The sequence below is a fragment of the Neofelis nebulosa genome, chromosome 7, assembly GCF_028018385.1.
Source record: "Neofelis nebulosa isolate mNeoNeb1 chromosome 7, mNeoNeb1.pri, whole genome shotgun sequence".
In the NCBI taxonomy this organism is placed as follows: domain Eukaryota; kingdom Metazoa; phylum Chordata; class Mammalia; order Carnivora; family Felidae; genus Neofelis; species Neofelis nebulosa.
Genome location: NC_080788.1, coordinates 62,994,416 through 63,019,863, shown reverse-complemented (window position 1 = coordinate 63,019,863; position 25,448 = coordinate 62,994,416). Strand labels below are relative to the sequence as shown.

Below are 25,448 nucleotides of genomic sequence, written 5' to 3'. Positions count from 1 at the left end.
TTGGCACCACGGCTCGCTGCAGCCAGCCGAGCCCCGCGGGTCACCCCCTACTCCAGGCCGCGGGTGCGGGAGCGTCCTCCGCAACCCGCACCCCTACGTCTGCCTGGACCACCCGCAGAAGCAGCTTGGCCCTAAGTGCAGGAGGCGGGCCCCGAATCGCCCCGAGCCGGGGCGCGTCACGAGCGCCCGCTCCTGATTGGCCGGCCGCGGCTGTCACGGGCCGGGCGCACTGGGATTGGTGTCGCCCGAGGCCAGAGCTGGAGTAACTGGACTCCGGGCGGCCGGTCGCAGTCCCGGAGCCTGAGGGGCTGGCGTCGGCGCCGAGCCCAAAGCCCTGGGTGGGAGCCTGGCAGGGACGCGCGCACCATGCCCTACCTGCTCATCAGCACCCAGATCCGCATGGTGAGTACCCGCCGCCCGGCGAGTTGGACAGAGTTGGGGCCGGGCCCGGGCCGAGGGGGCTGCGACTGCACCTTGGCGCCTCCCTCTGAGGCAGCGCCTGCCAGTGACTGGATCCGGAAGCCGCCCGGGACACGCCCCCTCGGGCGGAGGAGCCAAGGCTGCGGAACCGAGTCAACCCAGAGCGCCGGACTCGGGGAGTCCTGGCGGGCCCGGTGCTTCCAGGGCCGCGAAGGGGGCGGGGTGCGTGCATCTCCGCGGCGGAGGGAACTCCGGGGGCTTGCGACTCCTGTCCTACCTGTCCTCCCGAGGAAGCCAGGAACCCCTGGTCTCATGGTGCAGCAACCACGGCCCTACACAGAGCCGCTCCGCAGGGGTTGGAGGTGGGGGTGGTGGGAGTGCAAATACGTGGGGGAAAGAGGTTTGAAAAAGAAAAGGACGTGCTGAGGCGCTAAAACACCTCTGTCAAGTGCCTGGCCCTAAGGCACTTCCAGAAAGAGCTATCCCTGAGCCCTTAGGAAAGACAGAAGGAGACAGGCCCTGTGGTTAGAGGTGGGAAGACCATTCCGGAGTCAGAGTGATGCCCCTTTTTCTGGGTGCAATTTCGTCGTCCAAGGCAGAGTTGGTGCCTCCAGGAATCCCTTTTTAACTTCAGAATAGTTTGACTGGGCACCTCCGCCTCTTCCCACTCCCCAGTGCCTTGGTGATCCATCAGCGGGTGCACAACTCTCTGGAGGTGAAGACAACAGGAGAGAGCTCACCGTGTGACAGGAGGGGTCTTGACCGTGTCCTAGGGCAGTGGCTTGAGAATCAGTTACTTGTGCAGTTGTTAAAATGTGGACTCCTGGGCCCCTCCCCAGAACTCCCCAAATACTAAGCCTGGGGCTTAGGAATTCGGTGCTCTTCAGGTGATTTTTTTTTTTTTTTAATAGAACAGCTTTACTGATGTATAGCATACATATACCACAGAACTCACGAATTTAAAGTGTACAATTCAATGTTTTTTTAAAGCATCCTCAAGAGTTGTGCAGCCATCACCATAATCAATTTTAGAACATTTCCATCACCTTCAAAAATCCTGTATCTATACCATGCATGTTAGCCGTCATTCCTCATTTTCCCCCAAATCCCCCAGCCCTAGATAACCATTGGTTACCATTTCTTTTTTTTTAATTTTTTTTTCAACGTTTTTTATTTATTTTTGGGACAGAGAGAGACAGAGCATGAACGGGGGAGGGGCAGAGAGAGAGGGAGACACAGAATCGGAAACAGGTTCCAGGCTCCGAGCCATCAGCCCAGAGCCTGACGCGGGGCTCGAACTCACGGACCGCGAGATCGTGACCTGGCTGAAGTCGGAGGCTTAACCGACTGCGCCACCCAGGCGCCCCCATTGGTTACCATTTCTATGGCAATATGTCGTCTTTTGTGTCTGGTTTCTGAAAACTTACATGTTTTCAAGGTTCTTCCATATTGTAGCATGTATTTGTTTTTATTCTTTTTTTTTTTTTTCCAAATAAGATCCAGTGCATGTGTAGCTGTATCATTTTATTTATGCATTCATCCGTGAACAAACATTTAGATTGTTTCCACTTTTTAGTTTTTGTAAATAATGCTACGAACATTCCTGTACAAGTTGTATGGACATGTTTTCATTTCTGTTTTCCAGGTGCTTCTGATACACACAGACACGGGTAGTGATGCTTGGCAGGAAGTTGCCAGCAGTTGGGCAATGACCAGCTCAGCTTGGAGGGACTGGGGAGGCCTCACATGGCCTGGCCTGATCACTGAGGGCCAGTGAGTTTCCTCACCACACTCTCCAGCCTTGAACTGAAACTGGCTCAGGGCCAGCAGGCAGGGGAGGAAGGAGAGAGACCTTCCACCTCTCCCAGGCCGCCAGCCAAGCAGCCACTGTGGCTTACCTTGCAGGAGGTGGGCCCTACCATGGTGGGCGATGAGCACTCAGATCCAGAGCTGATGAGGTATCTGGGGGCCTCAAAGAGAAGCGTCTTGGGAAACAACTTGTAAGTAGTGGCATTCTTCAGGATCTCCCTGCCAGCCCCTAGACCTGTCCGTTTCCTTTAACAAAACGAAGCCCAGGGACGATGCCACCGCCCAGCCTGAGGCCGTGCCTGCATCCTGGGGTTCTGTCTTCTATAGGGTCGGTCCCGTCTGCGGCTTTACCGCAGCCCCCAGGCTTGCTCTGAAAGCATTCTCACTGGGCCTCCCTTCACAAGGGAGCCCCAGGGCCCAGTCCAGCTGGGTGTAGGACTCCATAAGTGGACTGTTCTTTACTCTGCCCTCTCATCTTGGAGCTAGACCCCATCAAGGCAAAGATAGGCACAGAAAAGTTTCTCTCTTGAAAAGCTGGCTGAGTTAAGAAAGCTGAACTCTAGAAACAGGCAGCAGGCAGCCTGGGTCCTACTTTCAGCTCAGCTGCTGCCTTGGAGCTCGTGAGAAGGGTTGGCAGAATGAGCCTCAGTTCCAAGAGGGGAAAGGGGAGGCAGGCTGGACCCGGGCCCTTGGGTCAGGGTTGGAGGGCTAAAGCCAGCCCCATTCCTTTACCATGAGCCATTTGTCTCGAGATGCCCAGCTTGGGGCTTGAGCCCTTTATCGGATTGACAACCCTGAAAGAAGGGACAGCAAGCATTCTCCGTGCTAGAGAGCAGCACCCAGAGCCACTATTAGGGGCCAACCTGTTGCTCCAAGACTGCAGGACAGACAGGGCAACAAGAGGGGCAGAGCCCTGGGGGAGGATCCTGGAGAAAACAGGCCATTCCTCCAGAATAGTGCAGTGGCCCAGGGCACATGGGGCTGTCATCAGACTAACATGGGTTCTAGGATCTCAATAACATTTGGAAAGCTCCTTAGCCCTCCAAGTTTTATATTTATAATTATAAAATGGGAATAATAATGGTACCTTCCTTAGGGTATCGGGAAGAAGAAAGAAGATATGCAAGCCAAGTGCTTAGCTGGGGAGGGGGTGGGGAATGTGCACTTAGCCTGGCACCTGGAAGGCACCCAGCAAATGTCAGTCACTACTAGGATTCCTGACAAGGCCTAGTCATCAGCGGATACTAGTTTTACTTGGGGAACCTGTGCTGTATATCCCCTCATGCTGTCCCCTCTTCCCCTTCTCTTCACAGTTGTGAGTACTTTGTTAATGACCCTCCTCGCATAGTCCTGGACAAACTGGAACGCAAGGGCTTCCGTGTGCTGAGCATGACAGGCGTGGGCCAGACGCTGGTGTGGTGCCTGCACAAGGAGTGACCCTCTCACACTGAGGAGCAGACGGCACACCCCTCTTTTGAGCGGTTGCCATGGGCCCCGATCCTGAGTCCCCGTTCACTCACTGCCCGGCCCCTCTCTTCCCAAATTGTCATTTTCCTTAGCCCAGCACCACTGGGCAATGAATGGCCTTTTCTGAAACTTGCCTCAGCCAGTGGGAGAGGGCAGGGCCCCCACCCTGGTGCTCCCAGCAGCCCCTCCAGCTTCTGGGCCTGAGAGCCCTGGAGGAGGCCATGTTCTGTGGGAGCCACGAGAGCCAGGTTGTCCCCAGCCAGAAACTGGGAGCCCATGAGGAGCATGGCCCCAGGACTGGGCGGGAGGGTCCTGTGTAGCTAGTCCAAGCCAATAAAGGACTGTGATGAGTGGTTGCTCCTCTGTGCTGCTGGCCCACTGACTCTGTGTGGAGCACCTCCCTGGGGGTCTGCCCATTCCTGGGAGGGGAGCCAGGCCTGGGTGGAACCCTCTCAGCAGAGCCCAGAAACCAGGGCCATGCTTGGGCAAGCCAGCACCCTACGTCCACACAGGCAATAGAGGTAGACTCTTGGAAAAACAAAAAACAAAAAACCCCAAACTTTATTGGTGCCGTGGAAGACGAGGGCTTTGGAGGGGAGTGGGCTGGAGGCAGGAGGCTATGTGGGCTGCCGCACCTCGTCCTCCTGCTCCATCTGGGCGATCAGCTGTTGCCGCTCAGCGGCCTGGCGCATGCGCATCATGACGAGGCTCTCATAGTCCCTCTCAGACAGCACTGAGCCCTGGCGGACAGAGGGGGACAGGAGATGGTCAGGGCAGCAGGGCACAGCCACACAGAATCTAGACTTGGAGGACTGGGTCTACACAGAGCTAAGGTCTTGAGGCAAGGAGTGAAGATGCCTGGGACTTCTCGGCTGGCTCCCCTCTAAGCCATCTCAAGCAGCTCTCAACCCCCCTCCCCGCAGGCCTTCCATCAACAGTCAGCCCTGCTTCAGCTTCTTGGGCTGAATCACTTCTTCATGCCCCAGCCAGGCCCTGTCTCCCTCCATTTCCTCTCTGGCCATCATGTGACACTCCTTTCCTCTACCCGTGGCTCCTGCTTCTCACAGGTTTGCAGTGAAGGGGTTGTCCCGAGGTGCAGAAATCCACTCCGCTTTGCCAGGTGGAGGCGACAGCACCGCCCCTTCCCAGCTGCCCACCTCCCTGTGGTCTGGCTCCTGTGGGACATGAGAGAAGGGAGCCCTACCCTGGACCCAGCCTCTGTCAGCCCGCCCTAGAAGGAGAGAGAAACAAGCATGAAGCCGTTTGCCTCTTAGAAATACACACCAGGGCTGCTGGAGGGCAGGGCCCGCGCCTTTTTCTTTTATGATCTTGCCAGCACAGTGCGGGGGATAAAAGAGTGCTATATATCAATAATCAAAAGAATAATAAACAAGCAATCCCATGGGCCAAGACTGTGGGGTGGGGAGGCAGCTCTACAGGAGACTTGATCCACCAAGCCCACACCCTGATAAGGTCTGCAGTGGCAATTAAGTCACTTCTTCCGCCAGTACAGCTGGAGTGGTGTGAAGCGGGAAGCCCACCCCAGTTGGCCAGGAAGTGAGCCGGGCTGGGAGGTTGCAAGGCAGAGCACACTGCTTAGCCCTGTTCTTTGGTACACCACTCGAGTTTGCACTCATGGAATTATCCAGGGGGAAAGTTCAGTGGTCAGTGACCTGGGGGATAAGAAGGGAGTGGCTGGGGTTAAGATGCCAGGCCTTGGCCAAGTGGTATGAAGTAAAGGGTGTACAGAACCAGGAAGTGTTACTCAGCCCTGATCCCCCTGCTTCTTGGAATAGTGCCAGCCTTGCTGCTTCCAGCCACAGCAGCTTCCAGGAGAGTTGTCCTCCCAGCCAGGCCCACCCACCTAAGGCTGGCCCAGGGTACTGCTGACAATTCAGGGCAGCCCTATGTGGCCTTTCCACAGAGGAGGGACCGCGAATAAGGCCCAAGAGGCCTGAGGGGAAGGCCTGGAGCATGGTGGGAGAGGAGGCCGCAGGACCCTGGCCCTCAACTGCTCTCTCTGGCCCTGAGGCTACTGGAGGAAATCGAGGAAGATGAGGAACCACCAGACTGGGCGTTAGGCCCAGGAGAGGGCAGTTCTCCCTCCCCAAGGTAATGCTGCACTGCTGAGAAAACTTAAGAGTCACCCTGGCATGCCCTGAGCCCAGCCCTGGGAGGAGCCAGCCCTTTATAGACATGGGGCTGCTTCCCGTTAACACACCCTCTGCCCCACCCCCACCCCCCCATACCTACAGGCTTGGCTAATGAGGGCCTGTCACCAGGCCGCAGGACTGAGTCACCCACACCAGTGACAGGTCTCTCTTCCTTCCCCAACAACTGTTCCACATGCCTGCCTTTCAATTAACTCCCACCCTCCCTGAGCTCCTCCCTCCCAGACACACGAAGGGGCAGCTGGGGAGCAGGCCCACCAGCTAGGGCCCAGGGCACTGGGGCTGTGGGGCAAAAGGAGGCAACGTGGTGACACACAAAGCAGGGCTGCCCCCCAAAAGTCCCCAGGGGAATCCTAAGCTTCCCTGTGCCTTGGGGTGTTGGCCACGGCTGGCCCAATCCCTGCATGCGGATGCCGCAATTACCTAAGAGAATGAAACCCAGCTTCCCACCTGACTGAGTCACCTGAAAACAATAACACGTTCCCCACTGCCACACACCGGCACAAACAGCCAAGCTACTAATCGGAGCCCGGGAGCCGCCGTGGAGAGGCCGGGCCCTGTGCTGCTCTAGAGCCAGGCACAGGGGCCAGGGAGGGAAGGTGAACTCAGGACCACCAGGAGCCAGGCGCTGGGGAAGCAGCACAGGCCACTCTCGCACCACAGAGATCCATCTCTGACACCACAGGCGCTGCCCTCACTCCGGCTCCAGTAAGTGCTGCTTCTTCCTCTTGGGTTTTTTTTTTTTTTTTTTTTTCCATTACCCTATCAAGTAACCAGGCCACTCCTGTCCCTCTGGGAAACTCCTGTCACCGGGAACTCCCGCTTCTCTGCTCTCCTGGACAAAAGTGCCCTCTTCCCAGGACCCCTTCCCACCATCCAAGATGCTTCTAGACCACTAGGGCTGTCTCCCTGATTCTTGCCATTCACTGCTCCAGTGGGGACCTAATGCTCCCTGGCAACTCTTGAACTGGGCTGCTGAGGTACGGAGCTTGTCTGCTGGCTCCCCTGGGTGCCATGGAGACCTGGCGGAAAGGCTCCTTCCGCAATGCCTCCTTCTTCAAGCGGCTGAGCCTGGGGCGGCCGAGACGACTCCAGCGACAGGGTAGCGTGCTCAGCCAGGCCAGCACGGCTGGCGGGGATCACGAGGAGTACAGCAACCGAGAGGTCATCCGGGAGCTTCGAGGGAGGCCAGACGGACGGCGCCTGCCTCTGTGGGGGGACGAGCAGCCCCGGGCCACCCTGCTGGCCCCACCCAAGCCTCCTCGCCTGTACCGAGAGAGCTCCAGCTGCCCCAACATCCTGGAGCCCCCACCTGCCTACACTGCTGCCTACACGGCTACCCTACCCTCGGCGCTCTCCCTGGCGGGCACCCTCCACCACTACTCTGAAGAGGACCTTTTGGACACTCCCCCCTTCCAGAAGACACCTGCCCCAGACCTGAGTGATCCCTTCTTCTCCTTCAAAGTGGACCTGGGGATTTCACTTCTTGAGGAAGTTCTACAGATGCTGAGGGAGCAATTTCCCAATGAACTTAGCTTCTGAATGGAGTGCATGGAAGGCAGAGGTGGGGTAACTGGAAGAGCTGGAAGCCTGGAGGCCCAGGGAAGGAGGATACAGTTGCAGATTAAGAAAAAGGTAGGGACAGAAATCCAGGATCCTGCCTTCCTTCCAGGTCCTGAACAGTCTTCCAGGTTATCCTGGAGCAGAGGGACAGAGGGACAGAGGCAAGCCGGAGGAAATGTCTTGAGGGGGTACTTGCTGGCAGGAGCCCTGAAGGCAGCTGGCTAAGCTGGGGAAGGGAGGCCATGCCTGTAACCACGGGGACAAGGCAGAGGCCAGCAGAGGGGGAGGGGAGCACCAGGGGTGAGTCAGGGAGTGGAGGACTCACACTGAGCAGATCAGATGGGTGCCCTGCAGCAGCTCCTCTGAAGCCACTGTTTATAGAGAGACGTTACAGGGCAGGTCTAGGCAAAAGTGGTCTGACCCAGGCCAAAGAGGAAAGTGGGGAGACCTGAGGGAAGAGCCACTAAGGACATGTGGTTGTTCAGATTGAAATGAAGTAAAATTAAAAATTTAGGGGCGCCTGGGTGGCTCGGTCAGTTAAGCATCCGACTTCGGCTCGGGTCATGATCTCACGGTCCGTGAGTTCGAGCCCCACATCGGGCTCTGTGCTGACCACTCAGAGCCTGGAGCCTGTTTCCGATTCTGTGTCTCCCTCTCTCTCTGCCCCTCCCCTGTTCATGCTCTGTCTCTCTCTGTCTCAAAAATAAATAAATGTTAAAATTAAAAAAAAAAAAAATTAGTTCCCTGGTTACACTGGCCACATTTCAAATATCCAGCAGCCACATGTGATTAACGGCTACCACATTGGACAGCGCCAGTTGCATGTAAACATCACTGGAGGAAGTCCTGTTGGACAGCACTGGCAGAGACCAGGGCCCGGAGCCACCAGTGCCATGGTGGGGGTCGGGGGGAAACATCTGGGGGAGGGAAGGGCTGGCAGAGTAGGAAGAGTGAGGCATATAGAGGTGCAGAGTAGACTCAGGAAAAAGGCCACACAAATAATTTCCAGAAAAGAGACACAAGAGACACACTGCCAACAGAGCTGCCCAGAGCATGCCCTGGTGCCCGAAGAAGGTGTCTGTAGGGAATGCCAGCCAAAGGCACAGACACGGCTTGCAAACGGGTGCTCGGAGAGTTCCCAGAATTACTAGTGATGGGAGCCCTTGGGAAATGTAGCAGAAAGAGTGGCAGATTTCCCTCCTTCTTGCCCTGGGAGCACCAGACTGGATCAGAGGATGGACACGAAACTCGTAGCTGTTACCATAAAGAGGCTCAGCTGGTCTCCAGAACTGTCCATAGGATTGGGGAGCTCTGCCTTGCCCAAACCCCCCGATGATGGGGACTGCTGTGCAGGGCTGAGCCCCATCGGTCAAAGCCATAGGCTCTGCTACTGCCCTGCCCTGTGGCCTGGCCAGAAGACTTGAAACCAGAGCTCAAATTGGCTGGGCCATGTCGTTTTGACACTCCAGGCCTTATCATGCGTGGCAGAGGGGGAGAGGAAGCTTCAACGCACACTGCTTCCATACCCAAACCTGTGGCCCCTCTCTCCCCTCCTGTGTGTGGATGCGCTGAGCTGAAAGGCTCCCCTCCGGACGCAAGATATATGAATAAAGTTCTTTACAACATGGCCTATGGAGTGTCATCTGGGGCTGTGAAATGCTGGGACTTAACAGTGGGGAATGAGGTCTCTACAGAAGGGTTCCGCGTTGGGCTCACACCAGTTCATCTTCCTCCTCTGCCCAGGATCTGGGACGCACTCCTAGGGAGCTTCCCATCCTCACAGCCAGGTGAGGAGCACATAGGAGAGCAGAGGTGGCATGACTGAGGCAATAAGAGCAAAGCCCTTGCGAATCCCTGGGGGCCCCAACCCCCAGAGTGGCCGTGCACACAGCAGCCTGCAGCTCCTGCATAGACCCAAAGGCCATTTCAGAGATGGGAGAGCTCTGGGCCTGAGAGTTTTCTGTCCCATCAAACTGGGGCGGTGTAAACAGGGCCGGTGTCCGGGTGTCCTCGTGCTGAACAAAAGCGCTCATGGAGCTGTGAGGACGACTAAGCCAGACCCCAGGTGCACATCAGCTGAAATCTGCACTTCACCATGAGGCACGCCCCCAGGGCCAGCAGGGTAGCCAGTGTTATTTCTAAGGAGATACTGCCTCTTGACGGTAGGCAGGCGCCTGTGTGCGGCAGCCACAGACACACCTGGAGACCTGGAGCTGGGGAGGAAGCAGCTGCTCACCTTGCCTGCCCCTTCCTTCCCTTCAGTAGCTGGTAATCTAAGCGCCAAATGCTTCACGCCACAACCAAGCAACCCATGGGCCAGGAAAGCCCCTCTGGGCGATGGTGAGAGCCCTGGCAGGAGACCGGGACGTGGAGAGAATCTAAGAATTCTGTGTGGGGCGGGGCCCTGGCACTCAGAGACAGAAAAGAGTCAGAACAGAACCACAGTCCTGCTTAGGTTGGCAAACCTGCCAATCTCACTGCGCTCCTCGGGAGGAAAGGGCCCTGAGATGAACTCACACGGGAAAAGGTCCCTCAGACCCTGAGCAGACCCAGCTAGGGGAGGTTTGGTTCCTTACCTGTGACAGTCCTGGGTGGCTGGGGCCCCGTGTGCCCTGGGGCCGTCCCTCCAACCAGGAAATCTTCAGGGGGTTATCGATCAGGCCCACTTCGTTTTGGACAGCCAGCTCCTGTCAGACAGAGCACCTGGTCCTGGTACCATGGCTCTAATCAGCCATAGAGTGGCTCTCTCTACACCCACACAAAGAACCCACACCAGCACTCTCATCCTCCAGGCAAAACCAAGCAACCTTCACACAATGATGTGCTGAGGTTTTGACCCTCCTCATGGGTGAGTCAGGGGTATGAGCCTTCTAACCGGGGAGTGGGGAAGAGGCAAAGCCTGCCAGGAGGCGTGCCCGCTTCCACAGGAGGACAGAAGGTAGAGGGTGTGGAGCCAGGCAGCAGGAAATGAAGTCGGTGTATGCTCCCCTTCATCCCCAGAGCATTCTCCTGTCTTACCTTCACTCCCTGTGCCTCTACTCCCAGGAATAGGGGGGCCTCTGGGGAGTCTTGGCTCTGAGCTGGCCCAGAGGTCCCTTGGGAGTATGGACATCTAAGCTCAGAGGGCCCACAGTACCGGGTCCATACTCTGGAATGGCGGGGCCGCCAGCGGCCCCCCAAAGCCTCACATGGCACTCACCGCAGCCTTGACGGTCGCAAACTCCACCACAGCGGTGCCAGCCTTCTTGCTGGAAAGCACCAGGTTGAGCACCTCTCCGTACTGTGAGGACAAGGGGGGCTCGGTAAGCATGGCAAGGAGCAAGACAAGCCTGGGTTGCCCTGAGGCCTGCTGGGGCATTTTTGGCTGGGGGATAATGCTTTGTTGCTAAGTTCTCAGAGAGGGATCAGAGATGGGAAAGAAAGGATATTTTTGCCAGGATGAAGAAGGATAGCAAAGGAAACCTGAGCAAAAGGCTGAGAACTCAGACTGGCAGAGCTGCAAAGCAGCCTCAGGGACCAAAGGTGGAGAAGTGGACGGGGCTTCTGTGCAACCTGCCCACCTCATCTCTCCCCACACACTCAAGACGGCAAGGGCTAGAACTAGGTAGGGAAGGTGAGACCAGGCTGGAGGGCATATGGCAACACAGGTGGCTGGGGAAAGCCTCTAGGCTGCTACATGGTCTGTGAGACAGAAGAAAAGGCTGCTAGAGATGTTAAGGGAGTTTTGGCCTGGAGATCCAGGGTTTGGGCTGAGATACAGATGGAGATGATGAGAAAGATGGAAGGCGGCAGGGCAGACCTTCTGGAAAAGCTGTAGGAGGACATCTCTGGAGTAGCTGCCTTTCGACTCATCTTCCTTCTTGCACTTCCATTTTAGCTGAAAGGATGGCAGTGGGCATCACCATTAAACTCTGACCTTGGCCTGAACAGTCCCAGCCCCACACCTGAGCTTTACAGTCTGAGTGACACCCTCATGGTCTTCCAGACACTTGTAATCTAGGGAGCCCCCCATAAAGATGTGTTCCTCTTGAAAACGGACCTGCAGGGTGGCCTGCTCACCCACACAGCCACACGTCCAGACCTATAAGATGCTCTCCTTCCAAGGCTTCTGAGAAGGGCTGCCTGGCAACTGCCAGGGCTAAGAGCGGTCTTGTGTGGCAAGCTCGGAGAGGCCATTCAGATCCCCAGGTAGTGACAGGATGGAAGGAATGGGTAGTTGCGCTGGCTCCCAGAAACCCAGTGTCCCCGCTAGAACCCCCTGAGCCACTGGAAACATCTGTTCTTGCTGACAAGAGGTGGTATGAGGTGGCCCGTGGATCCCGCAGGGCTCACCTTTAGCTTGGGGGTTCCTCTGCCTTCTGGATTTTCTGCCTTTCCTAGAAAATTTGGGAAAATTAGCAAGGTAAATAGGAGGGAACACAAAGTTCTCTAAAGGAGACACAGCCCAGAGTTTGAAGGGCTTGGGAAAGGGCACTCCTGACCAAAGGCATAGCTGGCCCGCCCTGGGGATGAGCCTGGTGGGGAAGGGAGAGGCAATCCCACCCCCATCCTGAGGAGCTGCCCCCTCCAGGGTGGTGCGCCCAGCTGCCTGCTAAAGGCCATGATTAGCACTCTGCTAACGAAGGGTTCTCAATGCCTTGCAGAAGAAGCATGAGGCAAAGGTAAAACCCCCCAGTTCTACTGAAACAAAGTATCCAGAGCCTTTCCCCTACTGATCTCCTCCACAGTAGAGCCAGCCCTGCTTAGGACTAAGATAAACAGGGACAGGAGATCTCAGGGTGAGTGAAAAACAAGTAGGCCCCAAAGAAGTGGTAGGAAGAAGGAACAGGTGGTGTATGTCTGAGTCAGGTGCCCCTAGGGTTCTGAGCAGCTGGAAGCCTCCACAGCAACTCCACCAAGCAGCCAGCGTGGCCGCTCTGGGCATTTGGAGCTGCCTCAGAGGAGAGGCGGGTGGGGGTGATGGATGCCTACCTCTCAACCTCTGCTCCCGTTCCTGGCGTATCTGCTCCTGGATCAGCCTCTGTTGTTCCTCCAGCTGCCGGGAACCCTCTTCTCGAAGGCGTTCGATCTGCAGAGCGGGGTTGGGGGGAGTGACAATTCTGTGCAGATCCAATTCCAGTTTGGCTCACCTTGTGAAGGTCCCTGGGAGGCTCCACCTGCAAGCTAGGGCTCAGCAACCTGCGGGTTGGACAGATTACCCAGATCCACAGAAGAAGACAGCCAGGACAGCCACCTAGGCTCACCCTCCTCCTTCTCCTGCAGATGGCTTTAGGCCAGCATGCCCGGAGGCTCACCTCCTGCTCTAGCGTCCTGGTGCTCCGGCTCTCCTCCTCCTCCTCACTGCCGTGGGCCTGGGCCTGCCGTTCCCGGGCCTCCAGGTCTAGGCACAAGAGTTGAGTGACCCAATGTCTGGTCTAAGCAGTTCTACATGGCCTCAGCCGACCCAAAGTCTCACACAGAACGAAACCATATAGTACCTCTGCCCCCTCCCTCCAAGCCCGTGTGCTCTCAAGTTAATCTTCATTGACAAAAGTCATAGTGTGGAAGAAGTATAGGTTCCAACTGAGTGGCCGGGGTCTGGAAGAGTTAAATCAGCAGCTCGTGCTGACCAAGCTGGTTCTCTGATCAGTGAACAGGGTGTGGGTGGGTGCTTATGTCAGCAGCCCAGGGCCATGTGGCAGGGATGCCAAGGGTGGAGCTGCTGGCCTGTCCCTGTGGTTTGGCACAACAGCCTGACCTCGACCTTGGCGTTGATGCTTTTTCCACCACAGAGCTCGAGTCCCCACTGCCTCCTACACCTCCTTCTTAGTGCACATTTACCAAGCCTCACTTTGGACCAGACTATGGCAGTTCTACAGGGATGGCAGATTCTGTGTGAGGACATCACCCATGTCCTGGAGCCCTTCCTGCCTTCCAAGAGAAACCTGCTTGTGGCCCTATGCCAGGCTAGCTGCTGTGACAAACCCTCCTCTCAGGCCTGGGACTCACTGCTTTTTTCTTGGGTACTATACTTACCTAGAATCTCCAGGGTTTTTTGTTTGTTTGTGATAAAAAGATGGATGTACTGAGATGGTATATATGAATATTAAATGTATGGATATCAAATAGGCAAGAAGAAGGGGAGAAAAATCAGGTAAAGACTGCCTACAACAATTTTTTTTTTAATTAAAAAATTTTTTTTGATGTTTATTTATTTTTGAGAGAGAGAAAGAGAGCATAAGTGTGGGAGGGGCAGAGAGAGAGAGTGGGAGACACAGAATCCAAAGCAGGCTCCAGGCTCTGAGCTGTCAGCACAGAGCCCAACATGGGGCTTGAACTCACGAACTGTGAGATCATGACGTGAGGCCAAAGTCAGACATTTAACTGACTGAGCCATCCAGGTGCCCCAGGACTGCCTGGAACAATCTTCCTGCAGTGATGAAAATGTTCTAAAATTGATTTACAGGCATAGTTGCACCATTTGGTACATTTCCTAAAAATCATTGAATTACACACTTGAAAGGGGTAGATGGGGGGCACCTGGGTGGCTCAGTGGGTTGGGTGTCTGACTTCAGTTCAGGTCATGATCTCACTGCTCGTGAGTTCGAGCCCGGTGTGGGGCTCTGTGCTGACAGCTGGGAGCCTAGAGCCTGCTTCGGATTCTGTGTCTCCCTCTCTCTCTATCCTTTCCCTGCTCATACTGTCTCTCTCTGCCTCTCAAAAAATAAATAAATGCTAAAAAAAAAAAAAAAAAAAAAAATGGGTAGATGGTATGATGATGGTATGATATTCAAAACACACCATAATAAAGCTATTAAAAAAAAATGCCTGGACCTATTTGGATCCTTCTGAGAGGACTCCTCAGAGTGAAAGCTCTGTGCAGAAGTGAGGCTGGGATGAATCAAAAGATCCAGGACAGCATCCTGAATAAGAACAAGACTTTACTCATACTGCGTGGGTTTAAATCTCAGATCCAGCAAGTTCTCATCCTTTTGGTGCCTTAGCTTCTTGTCTATTAAAAAAATGGGTTTAGTAATACCCACTTCCTTAGATAATTAAAGGAGGTTGTAAAGCATTGGTCACAATGCTAGCTAATAGTAAATCTAGTCACTGTTGTCATTCCTAAGAGTATCCTTCAGGACCCACCCCTGGCAGCAGGGTTCTGCCTAGAGCTGGAGCCAAAAAGCTCTGAGGTACAGCTCCAGGAAGAAAAGTGAGGGGGCTGCATGAAAATGGCCCAGGGAAACCACAGGCCACCCAGTACCACAAAGTCACCTACCAAGCTTCACTTTCTTTCTTCTCTCATCAAGTTTCTGGGTTCTCTCTGCTGCCTGCTTCTTGGCTTTCCTGACCTTGTCATATGCAGCCTGGCAGGAGAAAGGAACACCGAGGAGCTGTCAGCTGAAGGACAAGCTCAGAGTATAGCCATCTTCCCGGACCTGCTATGTAGCCCCGGAGTCGTCGGGAGGCAGCCTGGTGACCAGACCTCCAGGCTGGGGCGGCAGGGCCCGTGCTGCATGGCGGAGTATAGGGGACTGAGGCTCAAGTGCCACAGTGGTCTCTAACCACGGGAGACAGTTCAAATAGAGGAGGATGAGCTTACCCTGGCTGCAGCATCGGTCAGTACCTCCAAGGCCTGAGAAAGCTGGTGGAAGAGCTCAGCTACAAATATGGGTCAAAAAAGAGGAGAAAAAGGAAGTCAGGCTTGATATGGTATGCTCTCTCGAAAAAGCACCTCAAAGAAGCCACACACTGGCAGGAAGGCCGACATCCACAGATGACGGACCAACCGGGAAGGGTGAGTGTACAGACAAGTGACCAGACTCCCTCCCCTTGCATGCAAAGTGCAGGCCTGCGGCTGTGCACGTCACACTCCACAGCAGTTACTCGGGAGCGGAGACCGGGAGGATGCCATGCCCAGGTGAGCGGGTCTCACCTCCCCACGTGTAGGACAGTCTCACCTGCTCTGGGATTATCTGGATTTTTGTCTGGGTGGCAGGAGAGGGCCTTCTGCCTATATGCCTTCTTCACCTGGAAGAGTCAGAAGACGTGGGTATTCACTCTCTCACCCCAGGTGGGCAAGAAAATCTCACCAAAGCAATGAAGAAATCCAGGGAGTATTCCCCATGGCTAAAAGAAAGGCTGCTGGCCCCCACACTGTTTCTCCTCCACCCGAGGAGATTTGCACTGGATGAGGCGAAGGCCATGGAGGGAGCCGGCTGCAGCCTTGTAGCAGAGAAGCTGGGCCTACTTTCTACTGAGCACCAGTCTCACCACACAGGATGTAAAAGGGCTCCTGACAGGGGCAGGTTTCTCTACAGCCACATGGAAATAGGCGCTCACACCCTCTTCGTAGGCATGTAAACTGGGGCGCCCTTTCTGAAAGAAAATTTAGCCATCAAGTTTTAAAATGTATTTGCCCATGGGGTGCCTGGGTGGCTCAGTCAGTTAAGCTTCCAACTCTTGGTTTCTGCTCAGGTCATGATGTCATGGTTCATGGGTTCAAGCCTTGCAGTGGGTTCCATGCTGGCAGCGCAAAACCTACTTGAGATTCTGTTTCCCTCTCTCTCTGCCCCTTCCCTGCTTGAGTGCTCTCTCTCACACACACACATAAAATAAATAAACATTTAAAAAATAAATAGAGGTGCCTGGGTGGCTCAGTTGGTTGAGTGACTGAGCATCTGACTTTGGCTCAGGTCATGATTTCACAGTTTGTGAGTTCAAGCTCCACATCAGGTTCTGTGCAAACTGCGTGGAGGCTGCTTGGGATTCTCTCTCTCACCAGCCCCTCTCTGCCCCTCCCCTGCTCGCACTTTCTGTCTCTCTCAAAATAACTAAATAAACTTAAAAAAAAAAGGAATAAAAAATAAATAAACTTAAAAAAATAAAATGTATTTGCCCTTTGATCACTCTTAGGAATTTGGACTTATACAAGTATGCCAAAGCAAATATACAAAGATGTCCACTGCAGCAATGTTTATATTAGCAACCAATGGAACCAACCAAAACCTCCATCAACAGGGAGACCCATTTAAAAAATTATGAAAGACAGAAGTCTATACATGCCAACTAGAAAGATCTTCAAGTCCACATCTCAAGAAGAAAAACTGTAACTATGTATGGTGACAGATGTTAACTAGATTTTTTGTGGTGATTGTTTTGCAATATATACAAATATCAAATCATTATTTTGTACCCCTGAAACTAAGACAATGTTATATGTCAATATATCTCAAGGAAAAAAAAAAAGATCTTCAAGGTATAGTGTATGAAAAAAACAAGACTTAGAGCAGTATATAATATGATCACTTTGGTATTCAAAATAAACAAATAATGGGGTACATGGGTGGCTCAGTTGGTTAAGTGTCCAACTCTTGATTTCTGCTCAAGTCATGATCTCATGGTTCATGGGTTCAAACACTGCATTGGGCTCTGCACTGACAGTGGGGAGTCTGCTTTGGATTCTCTTTCTCTCCCCCTCACTCTGCCCTACCCTCTCCCCAACTCACATGCATGTGCACTCTCTCTCTCTCAAAATAAATAAACTCTAAAACTTAACAGATGAAAGAACTATAAATAGAGATATTTGGACATGTGCATAGCCTTTGAAACTTATGAGGAAAAAAAGTTTCTTATCACATAAAACCTAACAGGGGTTTCCTTTGGAGAGAGGTTAAAGATGGAGGGGGAAGAAACATTTACTTCTTCTTCTTCTTTTTTAAGTTATTTATTTATTTTTGAGGGAGAGAGAGAATCAGCATAGAGCCTGACACAGGGCTCAATCTCACAAACTAAGATCATGACCTGAGCCGAAATCAAGAGTAGGATGCTTAACCAACTAAGCCACCCAGGTGCCCCGACCTCTTTTTTTTTTTTTTTTTTTTTTTAAGTAATCTCTATGCCCAACATGGGGCTTGAACTCACAACTTCGAGATCAAGAGTCCCATGCTCTTCCGACAGAGCCTGCCAGGTGCCCCCATTTACTTCTCATACTTTTCTGTAGTTCAAATTTTCAAACCTTAAACTGGTCTTATTTTATTATCATTTTTTAATTGTCAGCTTTGTGCAGTGGCGGTATCGTAGTCAATGAGGTTTATCCGAGGCACAATTATTGCTAATTGGAAACTTTTTATTGTCAACAGGGGTTATTTTGGTGGGGAGGTTATGGTCTATCTTTAGTTTTTATCTTGTAGCTCTCTGAATTAAAAAGAAAAAAAGTGGGGCGCCTGGGTGGCTCGGTCGGTTAAGCGTCTGACTTCGGCTCAGGTCATGATCTCACGGTCCGTGGGTTCGAGCCCCGCGTCGGGCTCTGTGCTGACAGCTCAGAGCCTGGAGCCTGCTTCAGATCCTGTGTCTCCCTCTCCCTGTGACCCTCCCCCATTCATGCTCTGTCTCTCTCTGTCTCAAAAATAAATAAACGTTAAAAAAAAAAATTAAAAAAAAAAAAGAAAAAAAGTATTACTTCTAATGTAAGTAAAAATAAACACAGCTACCAAGATTCTCTATCATATATTACCCACTCAGCTATTTTAAGGAAAACACAGCACAAATCCCAGAATCAGCCTGTTTCCTGAGGCCCTGTGCTCACTTGCGCCTGCACACCTTACCTGCCATTCAAACCTGCAAGGAGGAGCCTCTGGACCCAGAACTTCTGCAAGCAGCTAAGCAGACTGGCTTTCTAGGCTTCTCAGAGGAAACCATAAATACTTCTACCCAAAGTTGCTAAATAAGGACCTTCAGAGGCACGCAGCCAGCACCACCAAGGGAGGGCATATGGACAGGTGCCTCACTCTACCACCACCTCTAGGGCCAAGGAGGGCGGGCAGCCACCTAGCCCAGGACCTCTGGGATGTGCTGCCATCTCCTGGGCTAGGGCCGGCACTACACCTTCACCGCCAGGGCGACCAAGCCCATCAGGCTCTCGCAGGGCTCTCCTGGTTCAGCCCAGCAAACAGAATCCACTCCCACCCAGGACAGGCCTGGAGCAGCGAGGGTGTAGATGTGCCTCCCTACATCCCCACCTTCCTAATCGTCCATCCGTGCTCACCTGGCCCACCTGCTTGCCTCAAAAACCCAATCGAGCCTTTCACCATTAAAATTTACAACAGGGGCGCCTGGGTGGCTTAGTTAAGCATCTGACGGGCTCAGGTCATGATCTTTCGGTTTATGAGTTCGAGCCCCGCGTAGGGCTCTGTGCTCACAGCTCAGAGCCTGGAGCCTGCTTTGGATTCTGTGTCTCCCTCTCTCTCTGCCCCTCCCCTGCTCACACTCTGTCTCTCTCTTTCTCTCTCTCAAAAATAAATAAACATTTAAAAAAAAATTTTAATTACAACAAAATCTAGCTGTTTCCACTATTAAAAAATTAATAATAAGAGGTGATCGTTTTATATACAGTTTTACATTTGAAACATCATCTTTACTCTTTCAGTCCCTTATCATTAGTCTTTTCTCCCTTTCTTTTGCCTCTTCTATTGTGCCCCAGCCTCATTTCTTTTTTATTTAAAACTAAGCCTTTATTATGTATTCTTTATGTTTTAGGGTCCTCTATGTGTTGTTTTTCCTTCAATAAGTAAAACAATACAAAAAATATATAAAGAGAAAGCCAAAAATCTAATGTTCTTTCCCCACCTCCCCTGCCCTCTCTTCACAGTTCCGATGTTAACTGGATGGTGGGTAGGCTTTTAAAGCTTCCTCCTTGATTATGCCAACAAATATGAGCCTTCTGGGTTTGGTCTCTGTCTCTCTACCCCTCCTCTCTCTGTCTGAGATGGGTGAAAGGCAGAGGCAGGGAGAAGAGGGTGTCTGTCACCTCAATGTGAAAGCTGCCTGCTCTCAGAATGCACTTCTTCAGGACCAGGATTAGGGGTGTGGCTTACCAATGTCTGGGCATTCTGTCGAAGATGTTCTTTTATATTGTGGGGCTCTTTAAAACTATTATATGTTCATTTTTGTAAATCTGGAAGAGACAGTAAAAGGGAGAGGCAAGAAGGATCAGTAAGAAAGAAAGATAAAAGAGCATGGGGAAGCCTGGGTGGTAGTGTATTCATTTTTTTTTTTTTTTTGAGAGAATGCTTTATGGATTTTATTATAAAGGAATGATATTAAGTACTGCTTTGTGTTTTAGAATTCATTTTGGATGTTCTACATCAGAAAACTGGGGGTTTTTACCAAACAGACTTTATAGTCCACGTGCTTGTGAGACCTGAATTGTGTTTAAGTGTTTATTTTAAATGAATCATGTCTCCATTTGTACTTAAGCACTATTCTTTTTTTCACAGCTGAATATTTGCAGTTATGTTTCATGTGGGGCATTCTACTGCAAAACCATAAAAAACAGGACACATAAACAAACAAAAAAACAAAACTTATTTTTTTACTTAAATAGGGAAACATTGTTCAAACAAAAAATTAATTATGTAATAACAGGAAATTAATCAATTAATCTAATACATTAATTTGCTTCTTCATCAATTCTCTTTCCAGAATGTGTTCCTTTGACAAATATCAACAAGAGTCTCATCAGATTTTTTTTGAAGTAACAGTATAACTAGACTTAGTATAACAGTATAACAGTATAACTAGACCAGTATAACTAGGAGGTTACCTCTCTCCTCATCTGCATGGAGCCCATCTTACCCCCACCCTTCCAGCTCCATATTCCTAACATCTACAACTAAACACAACTGCCTTAATCAAACTGATGTATCCTGGACATCCCACTCTCTCAAGGCCTGGCCTGGCCCTCAATTTCCAAACCATCCTTTAAAGGCATAAGGGGCTGATCATTCTATATTTTAAGATCCTATAGGAAAAAGTTAACAGTCTCATGCACTGGCTAGATATTAGCATTATATCAGGCTGGTTATTCATTTCCAAGGAGGGATATCTAATGGTAGGAGGAGAACTCTCTGAGAGCCCTTCAGTACAGCACTGAATCTATCCCACCTCCTGGGTCCACTGATAGAATATCTAGGAATAAACAGGCTGAGCTGGAGTTGGGGATATAGAGAAAAATCAGGTATTTCTTGGACACTGAAGAGGAAGGACAGTATTTAGCAAGGAAGATGGCTGTGAAAACAATGAGCTACATTATTGTGTGTGATGCCGTTAAAAGTGGTCCATGAGAATGGAAACCCAGAAATAAATCCACAATTACATGGTCAATTAATCTTTGACAAAGGAGGAATGAATATGCAATGGAAAAAGACAATCTCTTCAACAAATGGATAGCCACATGTAAAAGAATGAAATTGGACCACTTTCTTTCACTATACCCAAAAATGACTCAAAATGGATTAAAGACCCAAATGTGAGACCTGAAATCATAAAAATCCTTGAAGAGAAAATCCTTGAAGGCAATAATTTCTCAGACACTGGCCATAGGAACATTTTTCTAGATATGTCTCTTGAGGTAATGGAAATAAAGCAAAAATAAACTATGGCAACTACATCAAAATAAAAAGCTTCTACACAGTGAAGGAAACAATAAAACTAAAAGGCAAACTATTGAATGGGAGAAGATATTTGCAAATGACATATCCAGTAAAGGGTTAGTATCCAAAATACATCAAGAGCTTCTAAAACTCAACACTCAACAAACAAATATTCCAATTAAAAAATGGGCAGAAGATGGGGTGCCTGTGTGGCTCAGTCAGTTGAGTGTCCAACTTTGGCTCAGGTCATGATCTCAAGGTTTGTGAGTTTGAGCCGCACCCCCCCCCCCGCCCCCCGCTCCCCCCGTTAGGCTCTGTGCTGACAGCTCAGAGCCTGGAGCCTGCTTCAGATTCTGACTCCCTCTCTCTCTCTGACCCTCCCCTGCTTGTGCTATGCCTCTCTCTCTCTCAAAAATAAACACTAAAAAAAAAAAAAAAAAAAAAAAAAAAAGGCAGAAGACACGAACAGACATTTCTCCAAAGAAGACATCCAGATGGTCAACAGACACATGAAAAGATACTCAACATCACTCATCATCAGGGAAATTCAAATCAAAACTACAATGAGCTATCACCTCACACCTGTCAGAATGGCTAAAATCAAAAACACAAAAAACAGGAGCACCTGGCTGGCTCAGTCTGTAGAGCCTGCAACTCTTGATCTCGGGGTCATGAGTCCAAGCCCCACGTTGGGCATGGAACGCACTTAAAAAACAAAACAAAAACAAACAAATAAACAAAACCCCAAGAAACAACAAGTGTTGATGAGGATGTGGATAAAAAGGTGGAATGCAAATTGGTGCAGCCATTGGAGTGTCTTCAAAAAAATTAAAAATAGAACCCTACAATCTAGGAATCCCACTACTGGGTATTTACCCCCAAAATGCAAAAACACTAATTCAAAGGGATACATGCATTCCTATGTTTATTGCAGCATTATCTACACTAGCCAAACTATGGAAGCAACTCAAGTATCCATCAACTGATGAAAGGATAAAGATGTCATATATAATATATAATGGAATATTTTCCAGCTGTAAAGAAGAATGAAATCTTGCCATTTGCAACAACAAGGATAGAGCTAGTGAGTATAATGCTGAGTGAAATAAGTCAGTCAGAGAAGACAAATACCATATGATTTCATTCATAGATGGGATTTAAGAAACAAAACAAACAAGCAAAGAAAAAAAATGAGCAAAGGAAAAGAGGAAGACAAAACAAGAAACAAACTCTTAACTATAGAGAACAAACTGATGGTTACCAGAGGGGAGGTGGGGGGGGGGGTGGGGGGGATGGGGAAAATAGGGGAGGGGGATTAAAGAGTACATTTATCATGATGAAATAAAATAAAATAAAATAATTTTAAAAAGGGGTGCCTGGGTGGCTCAGTTGATTGAGCATCTGACTCTTGATTTCAGCTCAGGTCATGATCCCAGGGTCATGGGACCAAGCCCCGCATCGGGCTCTGCCCTGAGCATGGAGCCTACTTGGGATTCTCTCTCTCTCTCTCTCTCTCTCTCTCTCTCTCTCTCTCTCTCTCTCTCCCTATCCCTCTCCCTCTCCCCCTCTCCGCCCACCCACACACACACTCTCTCTCTAAAATAAAGAAAAAAAAACTGAAAAAAAAATGGAAACACAGAGAAGGGAGTGACTAATTTTAGCTCTGCAAGCTTCTTAGAGAAGGCAATATCTGGGCTGGGTCTGAAAGGTGAGTAGTTCTGTGAGCAGAGAGCTGGAAAGGACATTTAAGACAGCGGGTGTGAAAGAATTTGACTTCTCTTAGAGCCTCAGGACAGCTTACAGGAGAAATATAAGGGTTCTGCTGTGGGGGCACCTGGCTCAGTCAGTAAAGCATGCAACTCTTGATCTTGGAGTTGTGAGTTTGAGCCCCATGTTGGGTGTGGAGATTACTGAAAAATAAAATTTAGCCCTGGGTGGCTCAGTTGGTTGAGTGTACGACTTCAGCTCAGGTCATGATCTCACACTTCATGAGTTCAAGCTCCACATTAGGCTCTGTGCTGACAGCTCAGAGCCTGGAGCCTGCTTCAGATTCTGGGTCTCCCTCTCTCTTGCCCCCTCCCCTGCTCACACTCTGTCTCTCAAAAATGAATAAATGTTAAAAATAAACAAAAAAACAAACAAAATTTTTAAAAATTGCTTTAATGAGGTAAAGGTCCTGAGAGCAGAAAAGGACATGAAAAAAGAGACATGGTTGCAATAAAGCACAGAAATAAAAATAACTGTTTTTGTCAAAGGATATTTTGGGTTTTAAAAAACTTTAACCAGGGGTGCCTGGCTGGCTCAGTCAGTGGAATATGCAACTCTTGACCTCCAGGTTGTGGGTTCAAGCCCCACATTAGGTGCAGATTGTTCAAAAATAAAATCTTAAAAGAAAAAAAACAAAAACAAAAAACTTCAACCAAAGAAAAGTAATGAAAGAAGAGTAGGAAAAGAATAAATTAATACAAACAGGTTTTAATGCACAGACCTGGGATGAAGAAATGTTGGGGAATGAGAACACACATATAGGCAAAGAAATGCCCACTGGGCCAAGAAACAAAGGTTGAAGAATGATAAAGTTACTCAGTTACTGAAAATATAAGAAAGTTATGTGATTCATAGAACAGAAAGTAGAAGGGAAAACTCCACTGTGTGTCTGAGCAGAGCCAGATGTGTTGAGTCTGCTGAGTTCAAGGGTAGCGAACCTCTATCAAGGATGAATGACTGAGGAGGTTTTGCGGATCTCCAAGCCCAAAGAATTTAAACCTCGACATTCTCTAACAGCTATGGGAGTATATCGTAAAAAGCACAAAAGCAAGATTAATGGAACATATAAGACTGGCCATGAAACAAACACTAATAAATGTAAAAATTCAACATATAGTAAAAAGTATTATTAAGACATATTATACTGAGTGAAGAAAAAGTTAAATCTTCATCTCAAACCATATACCAAAATAACTCCAAATAGATCAAAGCACTAAATAAAACAAAACACTAAGTAAAAAAAAACCAAAAAACAAAACTAAAAGAACCTAAAAGAAAGGAAATGATGAGACTATTAATCTGCCTGTGGGATTGGGAAGAAATTCCTAAGCATTAAAGCAAGGGAAGAAAACACATGCGTGCATGTACAGAATGAATAAATTTACAATGACAAAAATTTAAATGACTCTCAGTTAAAAATCAGAGACAAAATTGATACGGAAATGAAAACTAAGGGAAGTATTTGCATGAAATATGACAGATAACACAATGCTTACTACCTAAAGAACTCATACGAAAAAAAAAAACAGAATAAACCACAATAGAGAAAAAAGATGAAGAGATAATGCATAGAATACAAACAGTTAATAACATGAAAAATATTCATCCTCACACACAAAGATTAAGTCCTTTTCAAAATTCAAAAATTTAAGTCCTATCAATTGACAACAAGTAAAAAAAGGATGGCATTTAATAATGTTGGTGGCTTTGTGGTGAATATGTAAATTGACCTGATGACTCTGGAAAGCAATCTGGCCCTGTATATCAGGAGGCTATAAAAAGTGCAGACCTTTTGATCCAGCAAGCCCTCTACTAAGAGTCTGTCTACAGAAATATTTAGAAATTCATTCAATATTTATAAAAAGTGGTATTCACTTATAGCATTTATATTAGAGAAAGTCAGAAATTATTTACATTCCAAAACAACAACAGCAGTAGCTGGCACTTATATGATAATGCTTATTGCGTGGCAAGCTGTGTCTGAAGTGCTTTACATATAATAACTTATTTAGCCCTTAAAACACCCCTATGAAGTAGAAATTATTGTAAGCCACATTTTACACATGAGAAAACTATGACATAATGAGGGATAATTATGATACTGAAAATCCATTCAATGAAAAAGCATGCAATTATTATAGCAAAGAGTAACTGTTCTATTCCAGCCCAAACACCATAGGAAAAATGTGGCCCCCACCCCACCTCTGCCACCAAGGACCATAGAGGAAGTCTAGACTTCTCCCCTTGCCACCTGTAACAAACCACCTCAAACCTTCACGAGGTTGATGTCAGAAAAGGCCAAGTGGGGAGCTCACCCTCAGCAGATGAAAATATAAAAATATTCCTGGGGTGCGTGGGTGGCTCAGTTGGTTGAGCATCTGACTTCAGGTCAGGTCATAATCTCACTGCTCATGGGTTCGAGCCCTGTGTTGGGCTCTATGCTGACAGCTCAGAGCCTGGAGCCTGTTTCGAATTCTGTCTCCCTCTCTCTCTGCCCTTCCCCCCATTCACGCTCTGTCTCTCTCTCTCAAAAATAAATAAAAGTTTAAAAGTTTTTTGAAGAAAAAAGAAAAATAAAAATATTCCTGAAGGGGCACCTGGTGGCTCAGTCAGGTGAGCATCTGACTCTTGATTTTGGCTTAAGTCATGATCCCACAGTGCTGGGAATGAGCCCCATGTTGGGCTCTGCACTGGGCTTGGAGCCTGCTTGAGATTCTCTCTCCCCCTCTGCCCCTCTCCCTTGCTCACCTGCATACTCTAACTAAAACCCAAAAATAAAATAAAATGTTAGGGGCTACTGGGTGCCTCAGTCAGTTAAGCTTCTGACTCTTGGGTCTCA

General features: G+C 49.6%; 3 protein-coding genes and 1 non-coding gene across 6 annotated transcripts in view; 3 read left to right on the top strand and 1 right to left on the bottom strand.

Moving 5' to 3' along the window:
• Nucleotides 1–213: 213 nt before the first annotated feature.
• GCHFR (GTP cyclohydrolase I feedback regulator) lies at nt 214–4,049 on the top strand. The gene is made up of 3 exons (XM_058738167.1): nt 214–402; nt 2,326–2,420; nt 3,543–4,049. Exons 1-3 carry the CDS (start codon nt 367–369, stop codon nt 3,664–3,666), a joined length of 255 nt encoding a protein of 84 aa, XP_058594150.1. The 5' UTR covers nt 214–366; the 3' UTR covers nt 3,667–4,049.
• Nucleotides 4,050–4,238: 189 nt separating this feature from the next.
• The window catches only part of DNAJC17 (DnaJ heat shock protein family (Hsp40) member C17), a 42,746-nt gene continuing 21,536 nt past the window's right edge, over nt 4,239–25,448 (bottom strand). Inside the window, exons 2-11 of one of the 3 annotated variants that reach the window (XR_009264214.1) lie at nt 15,371–15,440; nt 15,013–15,071; nt 14,689–14,776; nt 12,725–12,810; nt 12,402–12,498; nt 11,763–11,806; nt 11,230–11,307; nt 10,630–10,710; nt 10,007–10,139; nt 4,239–4,436 (exon numbers count right to left, since the gene is read on the bottom strand). Coding sequence is in view for 2 of the 3 variants with exons in the window: in XM_058738162.1 (XP_058594145.1) it covers nt 4,314–4,436; nt 10,007–10,117; nt 10,630–10,710; nt 11,230–11,307; nt 11,763–11,806; nt 12,402–12,498; nt 12,725–12,810; nt 14,689–14,776; nt 15,013–15,071; nt 15,371–15,440 (837 nt within the window). In the remaining variant the exon portion in view is untranslated. The remainder of the gene's footprint in view (nt 4,437–10,006; nt 10,140–10,629; nt 10,711–11,229; nt 11,308–11,762; nt 11,807–12,401; nt 12,499–12,724; nt 12,811–14,688; nt 14,777–15,012; nt 15,072–15,370; nt 15,441–25,448) is intronic. The other 2 variants (XM_058738162.1, XM_058738163.1) reach the window with 2 other exon arrangements.
• Nucleotides 4,431–9,057, top strand: C7H15orf62 (chromosome 7 C15orf62 homolog). The gene has a single exon (XM_058738164.1). It carries the CDS (start codon nt 6,882–6,884, stop codon nt 7,407–7,409), a length of 528 nt encoding a protein of 175 aa, XP_058594147.1. The 5' UTR covers nt 4,431–6,881; the 3' UTR covers nt 7,410–9,057.
• Nucleotides 17,467–17,610, top strand: LOC131518299 (U4 spliceosomal RNA). Its single transcript, XR_009264999.1, has one exon. It is a non-coding gene; the product is annotated as a U4 spliceosomal RNA (small nuclear RNA).

Bases quoted from the DNA above. Each gene is read 5' to 3' on its own strand.
- GCHFR (XM_058738167.1), top strand. From the start codon at position 367: ATGCCCTACCTGCTCATCAGCACCCAGATCCGCATG. The intron at 403-2,325 runs GTGAGTACCCGC...CTTACCTTGCAG, and splicing joins TCAGCACCCAGATCCGCATG to GAGGTGGGCCCTACCATGGT. The intron at 2,421-3,542 runs GTAAGTAGTGGC...TTCTCTTCACAG, and splicing joins AGCGTCTTGGGAAACAACTT to TTGTGAGTACTTTGTTAATG.
- C7H15orf62 (XM_058738164.1), top strand. From the start codon at position 6,882: ATGGAGACCTGGCGGAAAGGCTCCTTCCGCAATGCCTCCTTCTTCAAG.